At 43.1% G+C, this 18608-nt stretch overlaps 1 protein-coding gene across 3 annotated transcripts in view; it reads left to right on the forward strand.

The window, feature by feature from the left end:
• The window catches only part of ELOVL2 (ELOVL fatty acid elongase 2), a 174067-nt gene that overhangs the window by 91270 nt on the left and 64189 nt on the right, over window positions 1-18608 (forward strand). Inside the window, exons 1-3 of one of the 3 annotated variants that reach the window (XM_069730659.1) lie at window positions 5775-5846; window positions 6048-6131; window positions 15900-15963. In XM_069730659.1, coding sequence (XP_069586760.1) covers window positions 15948-15963 — 16 coding nt within the window. In that variant the 5' untranslated portion in view covers window positions 5775-5846; window positions 6048-6131; window positions 15900-15947. Of the gene's footprint in view, window positions 1-5774; window positions 5847-6047; window positions 6132-12541; window positions 12561-15899; window positions 15964-18608 lie in introns of those variants that run through there. The other 2 variants (XM_069730658.1, XM_069730657.1) reach the window with 2 other exon arrangements.

Genomic DNA, 18608 nt, shown 5'->3' on the forward strand with positions numbered 1-18608 from the left:
GGAGGCAATCACTGCCTTAAGTCTGGAACCCATGGACATCACCAAACGCTGGGTTTCCTCCTTCTTAATGCTTTGCCAGGCCTTTACAGCCGCAGCCTTCCGGTCTTGCTTGTTTGTGGGTCTTTCCGTCTTAAGTCTGGATTTGAGCAAGTGAAATGCATGCTCAATTGGGTTTAGATCTGGAGATTGACTTGGCCATTGCAGAATGTTCCACTTTTTGGCACTCATGAACTCCTGGGTAGCTTTGGCTGTATGCTTGGGGTCATTGTCCATCTGTACTATGAAGCGCCGTCCAATCAACTTTGCAGCATTTGGCTGAATCTGGGCTGAAAGTATATCCCGGTACACTTCAGAATTCATCCGGCTACTCTTGTCTGCTCTTATGTCATCAATAAACACAAGTGACCCAGTGCCATTGAAAGCCATGCATGCCCATGCCATCACGTTGCCTCCACCATGTTTTACAGAGGATGTGGTGTGCCTTGGATCATGTGCCGTTCCCTTTCTTCTCCAAACTTTTTTCTTCCCATCATTCTGGTACAGGTTGATCTTTGTCTCATCTGTCCATAGAATACTTTTCCAGAACTGAGCTGGCTTCTTGAGGTGTTTTTCTGCAAATTTAACTCTGGCCTGTCTATTTTTGGTATTGATGAATGGTTTGCATCTAGATGTGAACCCTTTGTATTTACTGTCATGGAGTCTTCTCTTTACTGTTGACTTAGAGACAGATACACCTACTTCACTGAGAGTGTTCTGGACTTCAGTTGATGTTGTGAACGGGTTCTTCTTCACCAAATTAAGTATGCGGCGATCATCCACCACTGTTGTCATCCGTGGACGCCCAGGCCTTTTTGAGTTCCCAAGCTCACCAGTCAATTCCTTTTTTCTCAGAATGTACCCAACTGTTGATTTTGCTACTCCAAGCATGTCTGCTATCTCTCTGATGGATTTTTTCTTTTTTTTCAGCCTCAGGATGTTCTTCTTCACCTCAATTGAGAGTTCCTTTGACCGCATGTTGTCTGCTCACAGCAACAGCTTCCAAATGCAAAACCACACACCTGGAATCCACCCCTGACCTTTTAACTACTTCATTGATTACAGGTTAACGAGGGATACGCCTTCAGAGTTAATTGCAGCCCTTAGAGTCCATTGTCCAATTACTTTTGGTCCCTTGAAAAAGAGGACGCTATGCATTACAGAGCTATGATTCCTAAACCCTTTCTCCGATTTGGATGTGGAAACTATCATATTGCAGCTGGGAGTGTGCACTTTCAGCCCATATTATATATATAATTGTATTTCTGAACATGTTTTTGTAAACAGCTAAAATAACAAAACTTGTGTCACTGTCCAAATATTTCTGGCCCTAACTGTATTTGATGAATTGATGATCTTTGTAAATCTTATTTATATCCCTTTATAATGCTACTATTTTCTGACTTATATGATAATAGTTATTCACCATGGGTAAAACTTAATTTGAAGAAGACCTATCACTACATCAGTAGTGGACAGTTTGGGCTCTTGTTTTATTCCCACTGCTTTCCTCAGTGTTCCTTTATTTTTTTCTTAAATCCGATATACGGTTTCAGAGATATGGGACATTTTATTTAGTGGTAATCGTTGTGGTGTTTACTAAGGGGGTGGTGCTCACAAGGTCATTAGTCTTAAAATCAACCTGTCAGCAGGATTTTGCTAAGTAAACTTCAGGCATTGTCAGTTCGGTAGTGTTAAACTGATTAAAATGATACTGGGGTGAAGAAATTAGTCTTGTGGTTCTTGTGTAATCAGTGTTAGAAGTTTTCAGTTAATTAGATGCCCGTGCTCCAGGATGGGCCTGTAGGCAGAGTCTTATCTTCCTGCTGAAAACCAGAGAAAAGAAGGAAAGACCTGCTCACAGGCCTCCTCGAAGCACAGTCTGTCTCTATGATGAGGAATATGTTTGTGCTTCGGGCGGCCTGTGGGCAGGACTTTCCTTGCTTTCTCTGGCTTAGAGCAGGAAGATAAGACTCTGCCTACAGTCCCGCCCCGAAGCACGGGCATCTCATTAACTGAAAACTTCTAACAATGATTAACACAAGAACCACAATACGGATTTCTTCACCCCAGGTATCATTTTAATTAGTTTAACACTGCCAACCTGACAATGTCTGTAGTTCACTTAACAAAATCCTGCTGACAGGTTCACTTTAAGGCCCTACAAGAGAACCCTGTAAGCAACGCCCCTTTGGTAAAGACAATAAAAATTAGAACTAAATTAAAGGACCAATTTTACCCTTCACCACGACAGCACCCCACATGTGAGAGAGAGGGATCCGCCCATAGGAACAGGAAACCTACAGAATAAAAGGAGACGGTCCCCTCTCCTCCTCCGTTTTAGGTTTCTTGTTCCTATAGGAATCCGAAGTACCTGCAGTCCAAAAGGATTCCTGGGCCATGCACCCGCCTGCGTCGGTGTCTGTGGGAACGGCAGGGGCTGCAGTTCCAGAAGCAGCGGCGGGGGAGCCCCTACTTGCAGCCTCCCCCCTCGTCTGGCCAACCATCCGTGGTCCGGGTCCGGTCACCGTGGGTCCGCCCGGCTCCATGAGGACGCGCGCGCTGCAGCGGCCGGCTTAATACCTCTGGCCGCTGTATGGTGAGTGAGAGCGGCGCGTCTAACCCGGAAGTCGCCGGAGCACTTCCGGGTTGGTCCGAGGAGGCAGGAGATTCGGCGCCATATTTAAAAAGCGGCGCTGGCGTCGGACCGGTGTGTGTATGAGATGGCTTCACCGGCCGACGAAGCGCACCTGCCCGCAGCAGAGCAGCGTTCTCCCAGCAAGGAGAGGAGCGCTAGGAGCAGCACTAAGAGTGGTGGTCGATCTCCAGAAAATAGATCTTCCACCAAACAAAAGGATCACCTGCCAAAAAATCCGCCTCCAGAACCGGTACCTGTCAGCTTCACTGGTTGAGTTTTTTTTTAAATAAAACCCTCTTCCTATATGCTGATATATGTTCCTCCTGTATCCCCTTCCTCTAGATTAAGAAAAGGACGCACAAGTCCAAGCACAAGTAATGTGCCTTATGTTCACAGCCCCTCCCGGATTCTTATACTAAGAGGTTATGCTCAGAGTGTATCATGCAAACCTTGAGGCAGGAGAATATAATGACTCCATCTGATGTCAGAGCCATAATCCGGGAAGAAATGCAGGGATTAGCACATACAAGTAGCACCAGTACCCGCCAACCAAGCAGGTCCCGATCCCCAGCAAGTTCAGAGTCAGAGGACATACAAAAATCCTCAGACGAGTCTGGATCCCAGCCAAGTTCATCCGAAAATGAAGGGGGGCTTTGTCTACCTAACAGCAGTGTAGACAACCTAGTAAGATCTGTCAGGAGCACAATGGGGTGCCCAGATGAGAAAGGAAAGAAAACGGCTCAAGACATCATGTTTGCGGGGTTGGACAGAAAAAACGTAGATCCTTCCCCGTCATACCCACTATTAAAGAGATTATCAAAAAAGAATGGGATAAGCAAAATACAAGAGGTTTCCTACCATCATCCTCTAAAAGACGCTATCCCTTCAGCGACGAGGAGCTGAATTCTTGGGCGAAGGTGCCAAAGGTGGATGCCGCAGTAGCTTCCACATCTAAGCAATCGGTCTTGCCAGTGGAGGATTCAGGGGTCCTGACAGACCCGTTAGACCGTAAAGCAGAAGCCTTACTAAAGAGATCGTGGGAGGCTAACACGGGAGCATTCAGGCCAGCTATATCTAGTACCTGCACTGCAAGGTCGCTGCTAGTGTGGATGGAACAGCTGGAGGAACAAATTAGAGGTACAACTTCGAGAGAGTCAATCCTACCGAAAATCCGTCTAATTAAAGAAGCGATAGCATTCCTGGCAGATGCCTCTGTGGATTTGATACGCTTAGCAGCCAGATCAGCCGGCCTAGTGAACACAGCCCGGCGAGCACTCTGGTTAAAAAACTGGAAAGGGGATGCACAGGCAAAAGCAAAACTTTGTGCGATCCCCTGCCAGGGTGAGTTCCTTTTTGGAAAAACACTGGATGAGCTTTTAAATAAAGCGGGAGAGCGAAAGAAAGGCTTCCCTAACCAATATCTTCCGTCTTACAGGAGAGCCTTCAGAAGACGGCCCTTTACCAGAAACAAACCGTTTGAGCAAAGGGACCACTGGGAGACAAAAGATCCTAAATAAAAAGGTGCTCTGTTTAGTGGATCCTATAATACAAAGCGTGGCAAGTACCACTAACTATGAAGTAAGCGGTAGATTAAAATTTTTCTATTCTAAATGGGAACAAATAACATCTAGCCATTGGATTCTGGACATTATTAGATATGGATTAAAATTAGAGTTTAATAGAATCCTTTGGGATTCTTTTATAGTAACATCGCCAAAAGGACAGGAACAACAAGAAGCTCTAGAGTCAGAAATCCTATCTCTTCTATCCAAAAAAGTCTTGATAGAGGTTCCCCAGGATCAAAAAGGGAAGGGGTTCTATTCCCCTTTGTTTTTGATCAATAAGCCAGATGGTTCTGGGGGAAAATGTGTGTAAATGGGTTAGTAACTGGCTTAGTGATAGAAAGCAGAGGGTGGTTATAAATGGTATAGTCTCTAACTGGGTCGCTGTGACCATTGGGGTACCGCAGGGGTCGGTATTGGGACCTGTTCTCTTCAACATATTCATTAATGATCTGGTAGAAGGTTTACACAGTAAAATATCGATATTTGCAGATGATACAAAACTATGTAAAGCAGTTAATACAAGAGAAGATAGTATTCTGCTACAGATGGATCTGGATAAGTTGGAAACTTGGGCTGAAAGGTGGCAGATGAGGTTTAACAATGATAAATGTAAGGTTATACACATGGGAAGAAGGAATCAATATCACCATTACACACTGAACGGGAAACCACTGGGTAAATCTGACAGGGAGAAGGACTTGGGGATCCTAGTTAATGATAAACTTACCTGGAGCAGCCAGTGCCAGGCAGCAGCTGCCAAGGCAAACAGGATCATGGGGTGCATTAAAAGAGGTCTGGATACACATGATGAGAGCATTATACTGCCTCTGTACAAATCCCTAGTTAGACCGCACATGGAGTACTGTGTCCAGTTTTGGGCACCGGTGCTCAGGAAGGATATAATGGAACTAGAGAGAGTACAAAGGATGGCAACAAAATTTATAAAGGGGATGGGAGAACTACAATACCCAGATAGATTAGCGAAATTAGGATTATTTAGTCTAGAAAAAAGACGACTGAGGGGCAATCTAATAACCATGTATAAGTATATAAGGTGACAATACAAATATCTCGCTGAGGATCTGTTTATACCAAGGAAGGTGACGGGCACAAGGGGGCATTCTTTGCGTCTGGAGGAGAGAAGGTTTTTCCACCACCATAGAAAATGATTCTTTACTGTTAGGGCAGTGAGAATCTGGAATTGCTTGCCTGAGGAGGTGGTGATGGCGAACTCAGTCGAGGGGTTGGCCTGGATGTCTTCCTGGAGCAGAACAATATTGTATCATACAATTATTAGGTTCTGTAGAAGGACGTAGATCTGGGGATTTATTATGATGGAATATAGGCTGAACTGGATGGACAAATGTCTTTTTTCTAACTATGTTACTATGTTACTATGTTTATTTAGAACCATCATAAATTTAAGAAAATTAAATTCCTTTTTGTGTAACCATACCTTTAAAATGGAATCTATTAGTTCTGCCATCAAGCTTTTATTCCCTAGGTGTGTCATGGCCGGGATAGACCTAAAAGATGCCTACGATCATCTCCCCATACATGCCGAACACCAGCAGTATCTAAGGGTAGCAGTCATCCTGGCAGGACAGGTTTGTCACTTTCAATATGTAGCAATGCCCATTGGGCTTTCTATGGCTCCCTGCATCTTTACAAAGGTGATTCTAGAAGTGATGGCTCATTTACGCCAGCAGGACACTTTGATAATACCATACCTGGATGATTTTCTAGTAATATGAGATTCCATAAGTCAATGTAAAATGCAGTTATCTAATGTGATCTCATCCCTACAGGAGTTGGGTTGGATCGTGAACTTCGAAAAGTCCAGGCTGAATCCAGACACCATTCAAATATTTCTAGGAATCCAGCTAGATTCAGTAAGTCAGAAAAGCTTCCTCCCGCATTCAAAAAAAGTAACTATACAATCAAAGGTGTCAGAGGCAATGAAAAAACCCTACATGACCCTGAGGAAGGCTGTGTCCTTACTAGGATCGTTATCCTCATGTATACCAGCTGTACCGTTGACTCAATTTCATACCCGCCAATTACAGTATGGAGTATTGTCAGTCCAGGGAATAGGACGACATCTGGAGAGTAAACTAACTCTCTCCAGAGATGTCATAAAATCCCTATCCTGGTGGCTAGATATGGATCACCTTTCAAAGGGTGTACCATGGATGATAGATCCTTCTAAGAGGATTACCACTGACGCCAGCCCTATGGGGTGGGGTGCTCATATGGGAGATAATCTGGTCCAAGACACCTGGAATCAGGCAGAGCTGACATGTTCTTCCAATTGGAAAGAGTTAAAAGCGGTAGAATATGCCTCAAGCCATTTTCTTCCACAGGTTCAGGGAGCACATGTGAGAGTTCTGTCGGACAATTTCACCGCAGTGGCATATATAAACCGTCAAGGGGGTACGTGATCAGGAACCCTGATGACCGTAGCAGCAGACATCTTCCAGTTGGCAGAGTCTCATCTTGCATCCTTAACAGCCCTACACATCAGAGGAACAGAAAACACCAAAGCAGACTACCTCAGTCGAAATAGACTACGCCAAGGAGAATGGAATTTAAACAGAGACATATTCAGGATAATAACAAAAGCATGGGGCATACCTCAAATAGATCTGTTCGCCACAAGAGGCAACAGACAGGTAAAAAGATTTGTTTCCCTGAACCTCATGGATCACCCAGACATGTTGGACTCCCTTCACCACCCTTGGAAGTTCAAACTGGCATACGCCTTTCCTCCGATGTCTCTGATACCACTAGTGATCAGGAAGATCAGGAGGGAACAAGCAAGAGTAATCCTGATTGCGCCCTTTTGGCCAAAGAGACCATGGCTCTCTTGTCTCCAGAGCATGTGTCTATGCGATCCATGGATCCTCCCATTAGACAAGGAACTGCTGTCCCAGGGCCCATTTTTCCACCCGCAAGTGAAACGGCTTCACTTGACGGCGTGGAATTTGAGCGGCAGTTATTAAGTTCAAGGGGGTTTTCAGAAGAACTGGTAAACACCCTGTTATTAAGTAAGAAAAGATCTACCACCCTATTATATAGTAGAGTATGGAAAAAATTCTTAAACTTTTATACAATACCATTCACTAAGCAAGTCCTGGTAATACCTATTCTAGAGTTCCTACAAAAAGGTAGAGAACTAGGTTTATCGGTAAACACCTTAAGAGTTCAGGTCTCAGCATTAGGAGCCCTATATGGAGACAATATAGCAGCTAACAAGTGGGTCTCTAGGTTTATTAAATCTTGTGAACGTAGTAATCCGGTCCATATTCTCCGTCTACCTCGTGAAATTTAAATTTAGTTTTAGAGGCCTTAACTGGCTCGCCATTTGAGCCATTAGATTCCATACCTCTAAATATTCTAACATATAAAGTAGCCCTGTTGGTAGCCCTAACCTCAGCTAGAAGGGTTAGCGACATCCAGGCCCTATCGGTAGACCTGCCTTTCTTACTGGTATTTCAAGATAGAATAGTCTTAAAGCCTGACCCCTCATACCCCCCTAAGGTAGCATCCACCTATCACAGATCTCAGGAAATTTTTCTACCTTCTTTTTTGATTCACCTGTAACTCCAGAAGTTCCACACCTTAGATGTCAGAAGAGCCATCCTGACGTATATAGAGAGGTCTCAGACATTGAGGCAGAGTAGGGCTCTGCTTATCTCCTTTCAGGGCCGCAAGAAAGGACATGGGGTCACAAGAGGTACCATATCTCGGTGGATAAGAGAAGCTATCTGTTTGGCCTACACATCAAAGGGCGAAATCCCTCCAGTGGGGATAAAGGCACATTCAACACGAGCCATGGCTTCCTCCTGGGCGGAACAAGCAGATGTACCTATCCACTTAATATGTAAGGCCGCAACCTGGTCTACACCTTCTACCTTCTACAACCATTACAGACTTGGATCTTTCTACATCTTCTGATCTGGCCTTTGGTAGAGCTGTTCTTAGTACAGTAATCCCACCCAAATAATGACTCTCTGAAAGTCTCTCATGTGGGGTGCTTGTTGTGAATTCTGTGGCTGAATTCACTCCTGTGGTCACAAGTGGTATTGCAGCCTCTGGGCTTCCTCCCTCAGGTGTTTTGGTGAGCTCGTTGGCTGCCTTGCTATTTAACTCCACCTGAGTCTGTCTTCCTTGCTCCTTGTCAATGTTCCAGTGTTGGATCTGAGCTACTGCATCTTTCCTGTGGCCTGCTGCTCTGCTAGATAAGTGTTACTTTGTTTTTTGTTTCCGTTTTTTCTGTCCAGCTGTGCTATTCTCTTTTGCTGGAAGCTCTGAGACGCAAAGGGTGCACCGCCGTGCCGTTAGTTCGGCACGGTGGGTCTTTTTGCCCCCCTTTGCGTGGTTCTGCTTTAGGGTTTTTTGTAGACTGCATAGTTCTCTTTGCTATCCTCGCTCTGTCTAGAATATCGGGCCTCACTTTGCTGAATCTATTTCATTCCTACGTTTTGTCTTTTCATCTTGCTAACAGTCATTATATGTGGGGGGCTGCCTATTCCTTTGGGGTATTTCTCTGAGGCAAGTCAGGCTTGTATTTCTATCTTCAGGCTAGTCAGCTCCTCAGGCAGTGCCGAGTTGCATAGGTAGTGTTAGGCGCAATCCACTGCTGCTTTTAGTTGTGTGAGGATAGGTTCAGGTTTTGCAGTCTGCAGAGATTCCACGTCTCAGAGCTTGTTCTATTGTTTTTGGGTTATTGCCATATCACTGTATGTGCGCTGATTACTGCACACTGTGTTGCCTGATAGCACAGCATAACAGTACAAGGAGCCAAACCAATGATTCTCAATAGAGGGAAAAAAGAAGTCCTGACATTTTTTTTTTTTTTTTCCTCAGCTCTGTCTTCAGTTTTTTTTTTTTTTTTCCCCTAGACATTAGAGTGCTTCAGGACACAGCTGTGGACATGGATATTCAGGCTCTGTGCTCCTCAATGGATAATCTCGTTATAAATGTACAAAAGATTCAAGATACAATTGATCAGAGATCTATGCTAGAACCAAGAATTCCTATTCCTGATTTGTTTTTTGGTGACAGAACTAAGTTCCTGAGCTTCAAAAATAATTGTAAGCTATTTCTGGCCTTGAAACCTCATTCTTCTGGTAATCCTATTCAACAGGTTTTGATTATTATTTCTTTTTTGCGCGGCGACCCACAGGACTGGGCGTTTTCTCTTGCGCCAGGAGACCCTGCATTGAGTAATGTTGATGCGTTTTTCCAGGCGCTTGGATTGCTTTACGATGAGCCTAATTCAGTGGATCAGGCTGAGAAAAATTTACTGGCTTTATGCCAGGGTCAGGATGATGTAGAAGTATATTGTCAGAAATTTAGGAAGTGGTCAGTACTCACTCTGTGGAATGAATCTGCACTGGCGGCTTGGTTCAGAAAGGGTCTCTCTGAAGCTCTTAAGGATGTCATGGTGGGATTTCCTATGCCTGCTGGTTTGAATGAGTCTATGTCCTTGGCCATTCAGATCGGTCGTCGCTTGCGCGAGCGTAAATCTGTGCACCATCTGGCGGTATTGTCTGAGAGTAAACCTGAGCCTATGCAGTGCGACAGGACTATGACTAAAGTTGAACGGCAAGAACACAGACGTCTGAACAGGCTGTGTTTCTACTGTGGTGATTCCACTCATGCTATTTCTAATTGTCCTAAGCGCACTAGGCGGTTCGATAGCTCTGCCGTCATTGGTACTGTACAGTCCAAATTCCTTCTGTCCATTACCTTGATATGCTCTTTGTCATCGTATTCAGTTATGGCGTTTGTGGATTCAGGCGCTGCCCTGAATCTGATGGATTTGGATTATGCTAAACGTTGTGGATTTTTCTTGGAGCCTTTGCGGTGTCCTATTCCGTTGAGAGGAATTGATGCTACACCTTTGGCCAAGAATAAGCCTCAGTACTGGGCCCAGCTGACCATGTGCATGGCTCCTGCACATCAGGAAGTTATTCGCTTTCTGGTACTGCATAATCTGCATGATGTGGTCGTGTTGGGGTTGCCATGGCTACAAACCCATAATCCAGTATTAGAGTGGAACTCTATGTCGGTAACCAGCTGGGGTTGTCAGGGAGTACATGATGATGTTCCATTTTTGTCTATTTCGTCATCCATTCCTTCTGACATCCCAGAGTTCTTGTCTGACTTTCAGGATGTATTTGAAGAGCCCAAGTCTGATGCCCTACCTCCGCATAGGAATTGTGATTGTGCTATCAATTTGATTCCTGGTACTAAATTCCCTAAGGGTCGTTTATTTAATTTGTCAGTGCCTGAACACACCGCTATGCGCAGTTATGTGAAAGAATCCCTGCAGAAGGGACATATTCGCCCATCGTCATCACCATTGGGAGCAGGGTTCTTTTTTGTAGCCAAAAAGGATGGTTCGCTAAGACCGTGTATTGATTATCGCCTTCTTAATAAGATCACTGTTAAGTTTCAGTATCCCTTGCCATTGATATCTGACTTGTTTGCTCGGATTAAGGGGGCTAGTTGGTTTACTAAGATTGATCTTCGTGGTGCGTATAATCTGGTGAGAATCAGGCAGGGAGATGAATGGAAAACGGCATTTAATACGCCCGAGGGTCATTTTGAGTATCTGGTGATGCCGTTCGGACTTGCCAATGCTCCATCTGTTTTTCAGTCTTTTATGCATGACATTTTCCGTGAGTATCTGGATAAATTCCTGATTGTTTACTTGGATGACATTTTGATCTTCTCTGATGATTGGGAGTCTCATGTGAAGCAAGTCAGAATGGTTTTCCAGGTACTGCGTGCTAATTCCTTGTTCGTGAAGGGATCAAAGTGTCTCTTCGGTGTGCAGAAAGTTTTATTGGTCCGTATAGGATTTCTGAGATTCTCAATCCGGTGTCTTTTCGTCTGACCCTCCCAGACTCCTTTTCCATACATAATGTATTCCATAGGTCGTTGTTGAGAAGATACGTGGCACCTATGGTTCCATCTGTGGAGCCTCCTGCCCCTGTTTTGGTGGAGGGGGAATTGGAGTATATTGTGGAGAAAATTTTGGATTCTCGTGTCTCTAGACGGAAACTCCAGTATCTGGTCAAATGGAAGGGTTATGCTCAGGAGGATAATTCCTGGGTTTTTGCCTCTGATGTCCATGCCCCAGATCTTGTTCGTGCCTTTCATGTGGCTCATCCTGGTCGGCCTGGGGGTTCTGGTGAGGGTTCAATGACCCCTCCTCAAGGGGGGGGTACTGTTGTGAATTCTGTGGCTGAATTCACTCCTGTGGTCACAAATGGTATTGCAGCCTCTGGGCTTCCTCCCTCAGGTGTTTTGGTGAGCTCGTTGGCTGCCTTGCTATTTAACTCCACCTGAGTCTGTCTTTCTTGCTCCTTGTCAATGTTCCAGTGTTGGATCTGAGCTACTGCATCTTTCCTGTGGCCTGCTGCTCTGCTAGATAAGTGTTACTTTGTTTTTGTTTCCGTTTTTTCTGTCCAGCTGTGCTATTCTCTTTTGCTGGAAGCTCTGAGACGCAAAGGGTGCACCGCCGTGCCGTTAGTTCGGCACGGTGGGTCTTTTTGCCCCCCTTTGCGTGGTTCTGCTTTAGGGTTTTTTGTAGACTGCATAGTTCTCTTTGCTATCCTCGCTCTGTCTAGAATATCGGGCCTCACTTTGCTGAATCTATTTCATTCCTACGTTTTGTCTTTTCATCTTGCTAACAGTCATTATATGTGGGGGGCTGCCTATTCCTTTGGGGTATTTCTCTGAGACAAGTCAGGCTTGTATTTCTATCTTCAGGCTAGTCAGCTCCTCAGGCAGTGCCGAGTTGCATAGGTAGTGTTAGGCGCAATCCACTGCTGCTTTTAGTTGTGTGAGGATAGGTTCAGGTTTTGCAGTCTGCAGAGATTCCACGTCTCAGAGCTTGTTCTATTGTTTTTGGGTTATTGCCATATCACTGTATGTGCGCTGATTACTGCACACTGTGTTGCCTGATAGCACAGCATAACAGGTGCTGTCGTGGCGAAGGGTAAAAAGCCGGATTACTTACCGGTAATGCTCTTTTAAGTCCACGACAGCACCCATGTATTACCCTCCCTAAATTATGCACAGTTCTTTCTTTTAAGTTCACAAGTAATGGTTGTGTAGAGTTAAGAAATTTACTTTGAGTAAGAATGAATACTAAAGCTTTTGCGGTTCCCTTTTTATACTCTGTAAACTAAACTGAGGAGAAGAGGGGACCGCCTCCTTTTATTCTGTAGGTTTCCTGTTCCTGTGGGCGGATCCCTCTCTCTCATGTGGGGTGCTGTCATGGACTCATTAAAAGAGTATTACCGGTAAGTAATCCGGCTTATCTCTGGAACCTTAACAGAGTAAAAAAAAGAAATATCAGAATAGACAATGAAGCAGCAGGAATAAGCTAAAACTGTGCTTCACTCATGGGCTGGTGACAGGTCCTCTTTAATTTTAATTCTACTAAAAGTGCAAAACAGATGTGGCAGAAACATGTTTAAAGCTGCCTAATCTTGAATTGAGCTCTGTGTGAAGCCTTGAGCTCTGGGATAAAACAAAAAAGAGTTGAGAAGGATTACTTATAAATGGATTGCATTGATCTGTCTTGTAAGCAGAACTGTTCTGCATTTAGAGGTTCAAGAACTGCAAGGCCGCAGATAATGGTAATGTAATGTGTTTGTAAAAATGTATTTGATCCATTTGTAAGTTGTTGCGTATCCAAATACTCCTTAATCTATTTTAAAGGGGATCTCAGGGAATAGAAAAAAACAAAGAAAATGTTATTTTACAGTGCTAAAAAAAATAAGTACAACCCGACAGATATTTTCCAAAAAATTTTAGTTAAAATTTTTAGTTCCATTTCAGAATCAACATGTTTTATGGTATACCAAACTACAAAATATTCCCACAAATGTGAGCCATTGATTGCATTCAAGATTTGTTATTTTGCATACTCTAAAAAGGAATTATAAACCCCAATGAAAGTTTTAGAAGTAAAGCTAAAGTTTAGACTACAATATTCTAAAAAACAAGAATACAATCATATGTACAGTGGCTTACAAAAGTATTCACCCTCCCTTAGCTTTTTACCTATTTTTTTACAAAAATATTTAAACACAGGTTGTAATGTAATTCAATTTTTACGTGATACATGTATGGGATTAAATAACTAAAAAATTGGCATGTCCATATGGATTCACCCTTTTTGCTATGAAAACCCTAAAAACTTCTGGTGCAATGAATTACCTTCTTAAGTCACATGTGAAAGTAAGTCCACCTGTGTGCAATCTGTGCCACATGGTCTGTCAGTACATACACACATTTTCTGAACTGCCACAGAGCTTGCAACACCATTAACCCCTTAAAGGGAACCTGTCAGCAGAATTATGCACAGTTACCTACAGACAGTGTCACGGCGCAATTCTACTGATTAAAATGATACCTTGGTTGATGAAATCCGTCTTGTGGTTGTTCTTTAATCTTTATTTTAAGTTTTTAGTCAATGATATGCTCGTGCTCTGGGGAGGGCATGGAGGAGGGTCTTCATGTGGTGTTCTGGTCAGGTATTCTTATTGCAGCCTGCTGACAGGTCACTGATCTCTCAGTGAACGTCCCTCTAATTTGCATAATGATTATCTGTACATACTGAAGAAAAAAACCCAAAAACCGCTTCTACAGGCAGGTGCTAGCCGTGGCACCTGCGCTGCAGCATAATCACATGTTTAGAGTCCAGTTAATAAGTATTCTTAATGTTATTGAGCAAGTGTAAAAAAAAAATCAATTTGAAAATGGCACCTGCGCAGTAGCAGCTGTCGGTGTGTATAGAGATCCGATAGATTATATTGTGCATGCGCCAGCGGCGCCATCTTGCTGGAGAAGAAAAGAAAAGTTCTCCAAGATGGCGCCGCCTGCACCTTCGCAGTAGCAGTAGAGTTACTCTGGACTCTATCTGGCCTTTGTTTAGTGCTGTCCTTTTCAGAAATGCACAGTTCTTTTTGTTGAGGGTTTGTGTGATGAACCCGCACCTCGACCCCTGCCTGACATCACTATTACGTCAGAAGGATCATGTAGTGCGGTCTCGCCACTTGCACCACTGTGATGTTCTGCACCCCCTGGGGACACATGGGGTCGGCTTGGTACAGTTTTACAAAGACTCTCCCTGTCCACATGGGACCAGGGAGGCACGAGGAGTGAGATTATGTGGCCTACATATATGGCTTTTAGGAGCTGTAAAGTTTGATATTTTGACCCTCAGACCAGAAAACGTTACACACCCCTGCAGTGCGACATGTGTATGTGGTTTTAACATGATCCCATATTTAACACATCTAACAACTTTTAACTTCAATAGGAATATATCCCTCTTTTAACATATGTACTCAGTCCAAAGATGGACAAACTCTTAACAATTTTTTCTATTATTTTCCACAAATAATGCAACGTTCTTGTATGTTGTGATGTAATAGAATAATAATGGTGTGGTCTAGCAATAAACTTTTATCTCTTTACAAATAACCTAGCTGTAGGTTTAGGTCACAGAACTAGACTAAAATGACCTAATTAGAAAAAGCAATGTACTTTTTGTACATGATCCTTGAGAATCTCTTATTTTCTATTGCAAGGTTAATCAGTCTGAAATTATCAACTTTATTATTATCCTATGTATCCCAGGCATGAGGGTAATTACCTAAATGATGTACTTATAACAGACAGTGCACAATTTATGTTATGAGATGGTTTGTTTTTCCTTCAAACTAGGATACAATTCTCCAGGCTAGAAATGTGTAGGACTGGGATGTCAACATTGACGTTGGGGGCTCACTGTTCAGCTACATGTAAATATTACATTACCTTCAACCACAAATGCACCTATGCTTTTATGTAATAATAAACTGAGTACTTTGTTACATGAATGATGAAATACTTCATTTGTCTGTATCTAGTGAATCAATTTGTATTGTGCTTACTACTGCTCATATTGTGGGGTGGAGGGCCCACCGGGAGATTTACCTGCTCACCTATGGGCCAGTCCCAGCCTGTGTTTAATCTTAAAGCATACAAGATGTTTGACAGTGCCGTGGCATTCCTAAGGGGTATATTCAATGAGAACAGAAGTCCATTTCCCAGCTTTACACTGTTTGAAAGTTCTGTATGCATCTCATCACGGTCACTAATGCAAGGTCGCTACAATGACAAAGAAACCCTTTATTATTCAATTAATAGTGAACAGAATGGCTAATCCCAAGTTTAGAGCATATCTTCCGGTCTTCTATGACTATTTATATTATTTTGGAGATCCCTATAAGATAGTAGTATTGAATTATCAAATTGTATTCCAACATAAAAGATACAGCAAGATGCTTTAATTTGTCTATGGTGATCTGTATTTTCACTACCATTATTGGGGTATGCTCCCCCTTATCTTATCAATTATCTGGTTACCCCAAAAAATTGTTTTCTGCCCATATCAACATGTTCAATATGAAATTCCACAAATGATTTACCAACAAATCTTAGACATTTAGTTTCCTGTATAGAAGTGTTTTTTTACATTTAAAAATGTAAATTGTAGTTATTGCATTTTGAATATTTTCCTCTATAAAACGTAAGATTATATAGTAATATATGCAAATAGAATAAACATTTTAATCATTTTCTTTTAGGATCACATACAGACACTAGACCGAGAAGTAAATGCTTTTGTGGATTATATGTTTGGTCCAAGAGGTAAGTGAATTGATTGAACTACACATTTATAGCCATGTGGAAATTATAGAAAAAATGCTGCATCTCTATAGAAGAAAAACTGTTCAGTTCCAGCACCGTACTCTGTACTGACGAGGAGCAGAAACCTGAGAAAACTGTGTATAGGTGGATGTCTCTTCTGTTTTACATAGACTAACTTGGCTAAGAATGCTAAATGTGTTAAGGCTCTTATATGGGTCAGCCCTTGACTTAGAGGGTAGCTACTGCCAATACGTTGCACTAGCGAGACAGTTTTTCTTCACTCTGGAGGATATTCTTTCAGACTGGTCAGAATTGGCACACTGTGGTATACCCTACTGTTGGCCTGAAGGTCCAGTGCATGACACAAAGATTCCCTCTTTAAAGGGAACCTGTCAGGTCCCCAGAACCACCAGGAGTTGTGTCTGCATATGTAAATACCCTGCCTAACAGTGATAGAATCATAGAATGTTAGAGTTGGACCTTCAGGGTCATAATGTCCAATCCCCTGCTCAATGCAGGATTCACTAAACCATCTAAAGCTACTTTCACACTAGCGTCGTACGGGGCCGTCGCCATGTGTCGGCCCGACGTACCGACGCTAGTTGTGAAAAGAAAGAACAACGGGGGCAGCGGATGCAGTTTTACAACGCATTCGCTACCCTATTGTAAGGTCTGGGGAGAAGGGGGCAGAGTTCCGGCCGCGCATGCGTGGTCAGATAAAGCGGAACCGACGGACAAAAAAAACGTTGCATGGAACATTTTTTGTCCCGACGGACTGCAAAAACACGACGCATCCGTCGTGCGAGCAATTTTACAGGATGCGTTTTTTCTTCACAATGACGCATTGCAACGGACGTTGCCCGACGCTAGTGTGAAAGTCGCCTCAGACAGATGTCTGTCCAGCCTCTGTTTGAAGACATCCATTGAAGGAGAACTCGCCACCTCGTGACAGTCTTTTCGACTCATTAAACCCCCTCACTGTCAAAAAGTTTTTCTATTATCTAATCTGTATCTTCTTCCTCTCAGTTTCATTCCATTGCTTCTCGTGATTCCATGTGCAAATAAGAATAAGGATGATCTCTCTACACTGTGACATCCCTTCAGATACTTGTAGACAACTATTAAGTCTCTTATTAGCCTTCTTTTTTGCAAGCTAAACATTCATAGATCCTTTAACAGTTCCTCGTAGGACATAGTGTGCAGTCCGCTTACCATCCTGGTAGCTCTTCTCTGAACTTACTCCAGTTTTTCAATGTCTTTTTTAAAATGTGGTGCCCAGAACTGGACACAGTATTCCAGATGATCTAGACTCTATGCTTCTCTTAATACATCCTAGAATGCAGTTCCTGTATTACATTACACACAAACAGATTTCTAAAGTCCGTTTATGATAAGTAAATGAGGTCTTTGACTAGTTGATGGGGTGTCAGTAACCCCAGACTAGTCAGCCCACTTAACATGTTATCACGCCCCCGTGGGAAGAGCAGAAGACTTCCGATCATGTGTAGGTCACCTCTCTGAAGCCAGCACGCGTACCCCCAGCTTCAGAGGACCAATGCAGTGAGGGAAAGAAGCCTTGCACATGCGTGAGGTATGTATAGCCCTGACTATGACGCCGTCGCTTTCAAGTCATGTTATCACACCACCCACAAGGGTTGTGATAACATGCTAAGAGGGCAGACTAGTTTGGGGACACTAACGCCCCATCGACTAATCAAAGTCCTCATTTACATATCATAAGCAGACTTTATAAATACTTTTTCTAAAGATCTGTTTGTGTGTAATGTAATAAAGGGACTGTTAGGCAGGGTCTTTAGATATGTAGGGGGGCACAGAGGACCTGACATGTTCCCTTTAACGCTTTATGAATGCCTTGGCCATGCATTACTTCTAAGCTCTAAACCAGTCATAAAGCCATAAATTAATGATAATTTACTTGGCTCTAGTCAACTGTAAATATACCAGGCTAGTAGAAATGCAATATATTACAATGCAGATTAAAAATATCTTACAGATTAATTAGATGAATTAACATGGTCAGTGTGACTCCTCTCAAGAAATAACTGAAACTTCTGAAGATAACTAAATGCATTTACAGGACCCTCGTCCAGCAGCCTGTTCAGTTACCCGTGGTCACTTGCTTTTCCACCTAGTCAAAAGGGGAGATGTGGATGCTGTCAGATAGGAGGTGGTTTGCAGGGCTCCCGGCCAGTACTGAACAGACTGCTGGACCAGTTTCCTGCAAATCAATTTGCCCAACTCTAAAAACTTCCTTTATTTATTAATTTTTAAAATCATTAAATATTTTTTAAGACAAAAAATGAGATAAATTAACAAAAGAACATGAGATGAATGGATCGCTTCATGCAGCATGGTTCCACCATCCAGGTCAGTGCTCTGACTGTGGACAGGAGCTCCACGAATTTCTTTACCATCCGTGATTTCAGGCTCAGATTTGCCAGGCTAATGAGTCGTCACCTGTGGACCAGATGACGTCACACAGATAACATCACACCAAAATAGTGAATCAATTGATGTACGAGAGAACCCGGAATCTCAGGAGATTCACGCAATTCCTGTCCATGGCCACAGAGCACTGACCTGAACTGTGGACCAAGTTTGCACAAAGCAATTCACTCCTCTCT

This window comes from Ranitomeya imitator, chromosome 6, assembly GCF_032444005.1.
Source record: "Ranitomeya imitator isolate aRanImi1 chromosome 6, aRanImi1.pri, whole genome shotgun sequence".
In the NCBI taxonomy this organism is placed as follows: domain Eukaryota; kingdom Metazoa; phylum Chordata; class Amphibia; order Anura; family Dendrobatidae; genus Ranitomeya; species Ranitomeya imitator.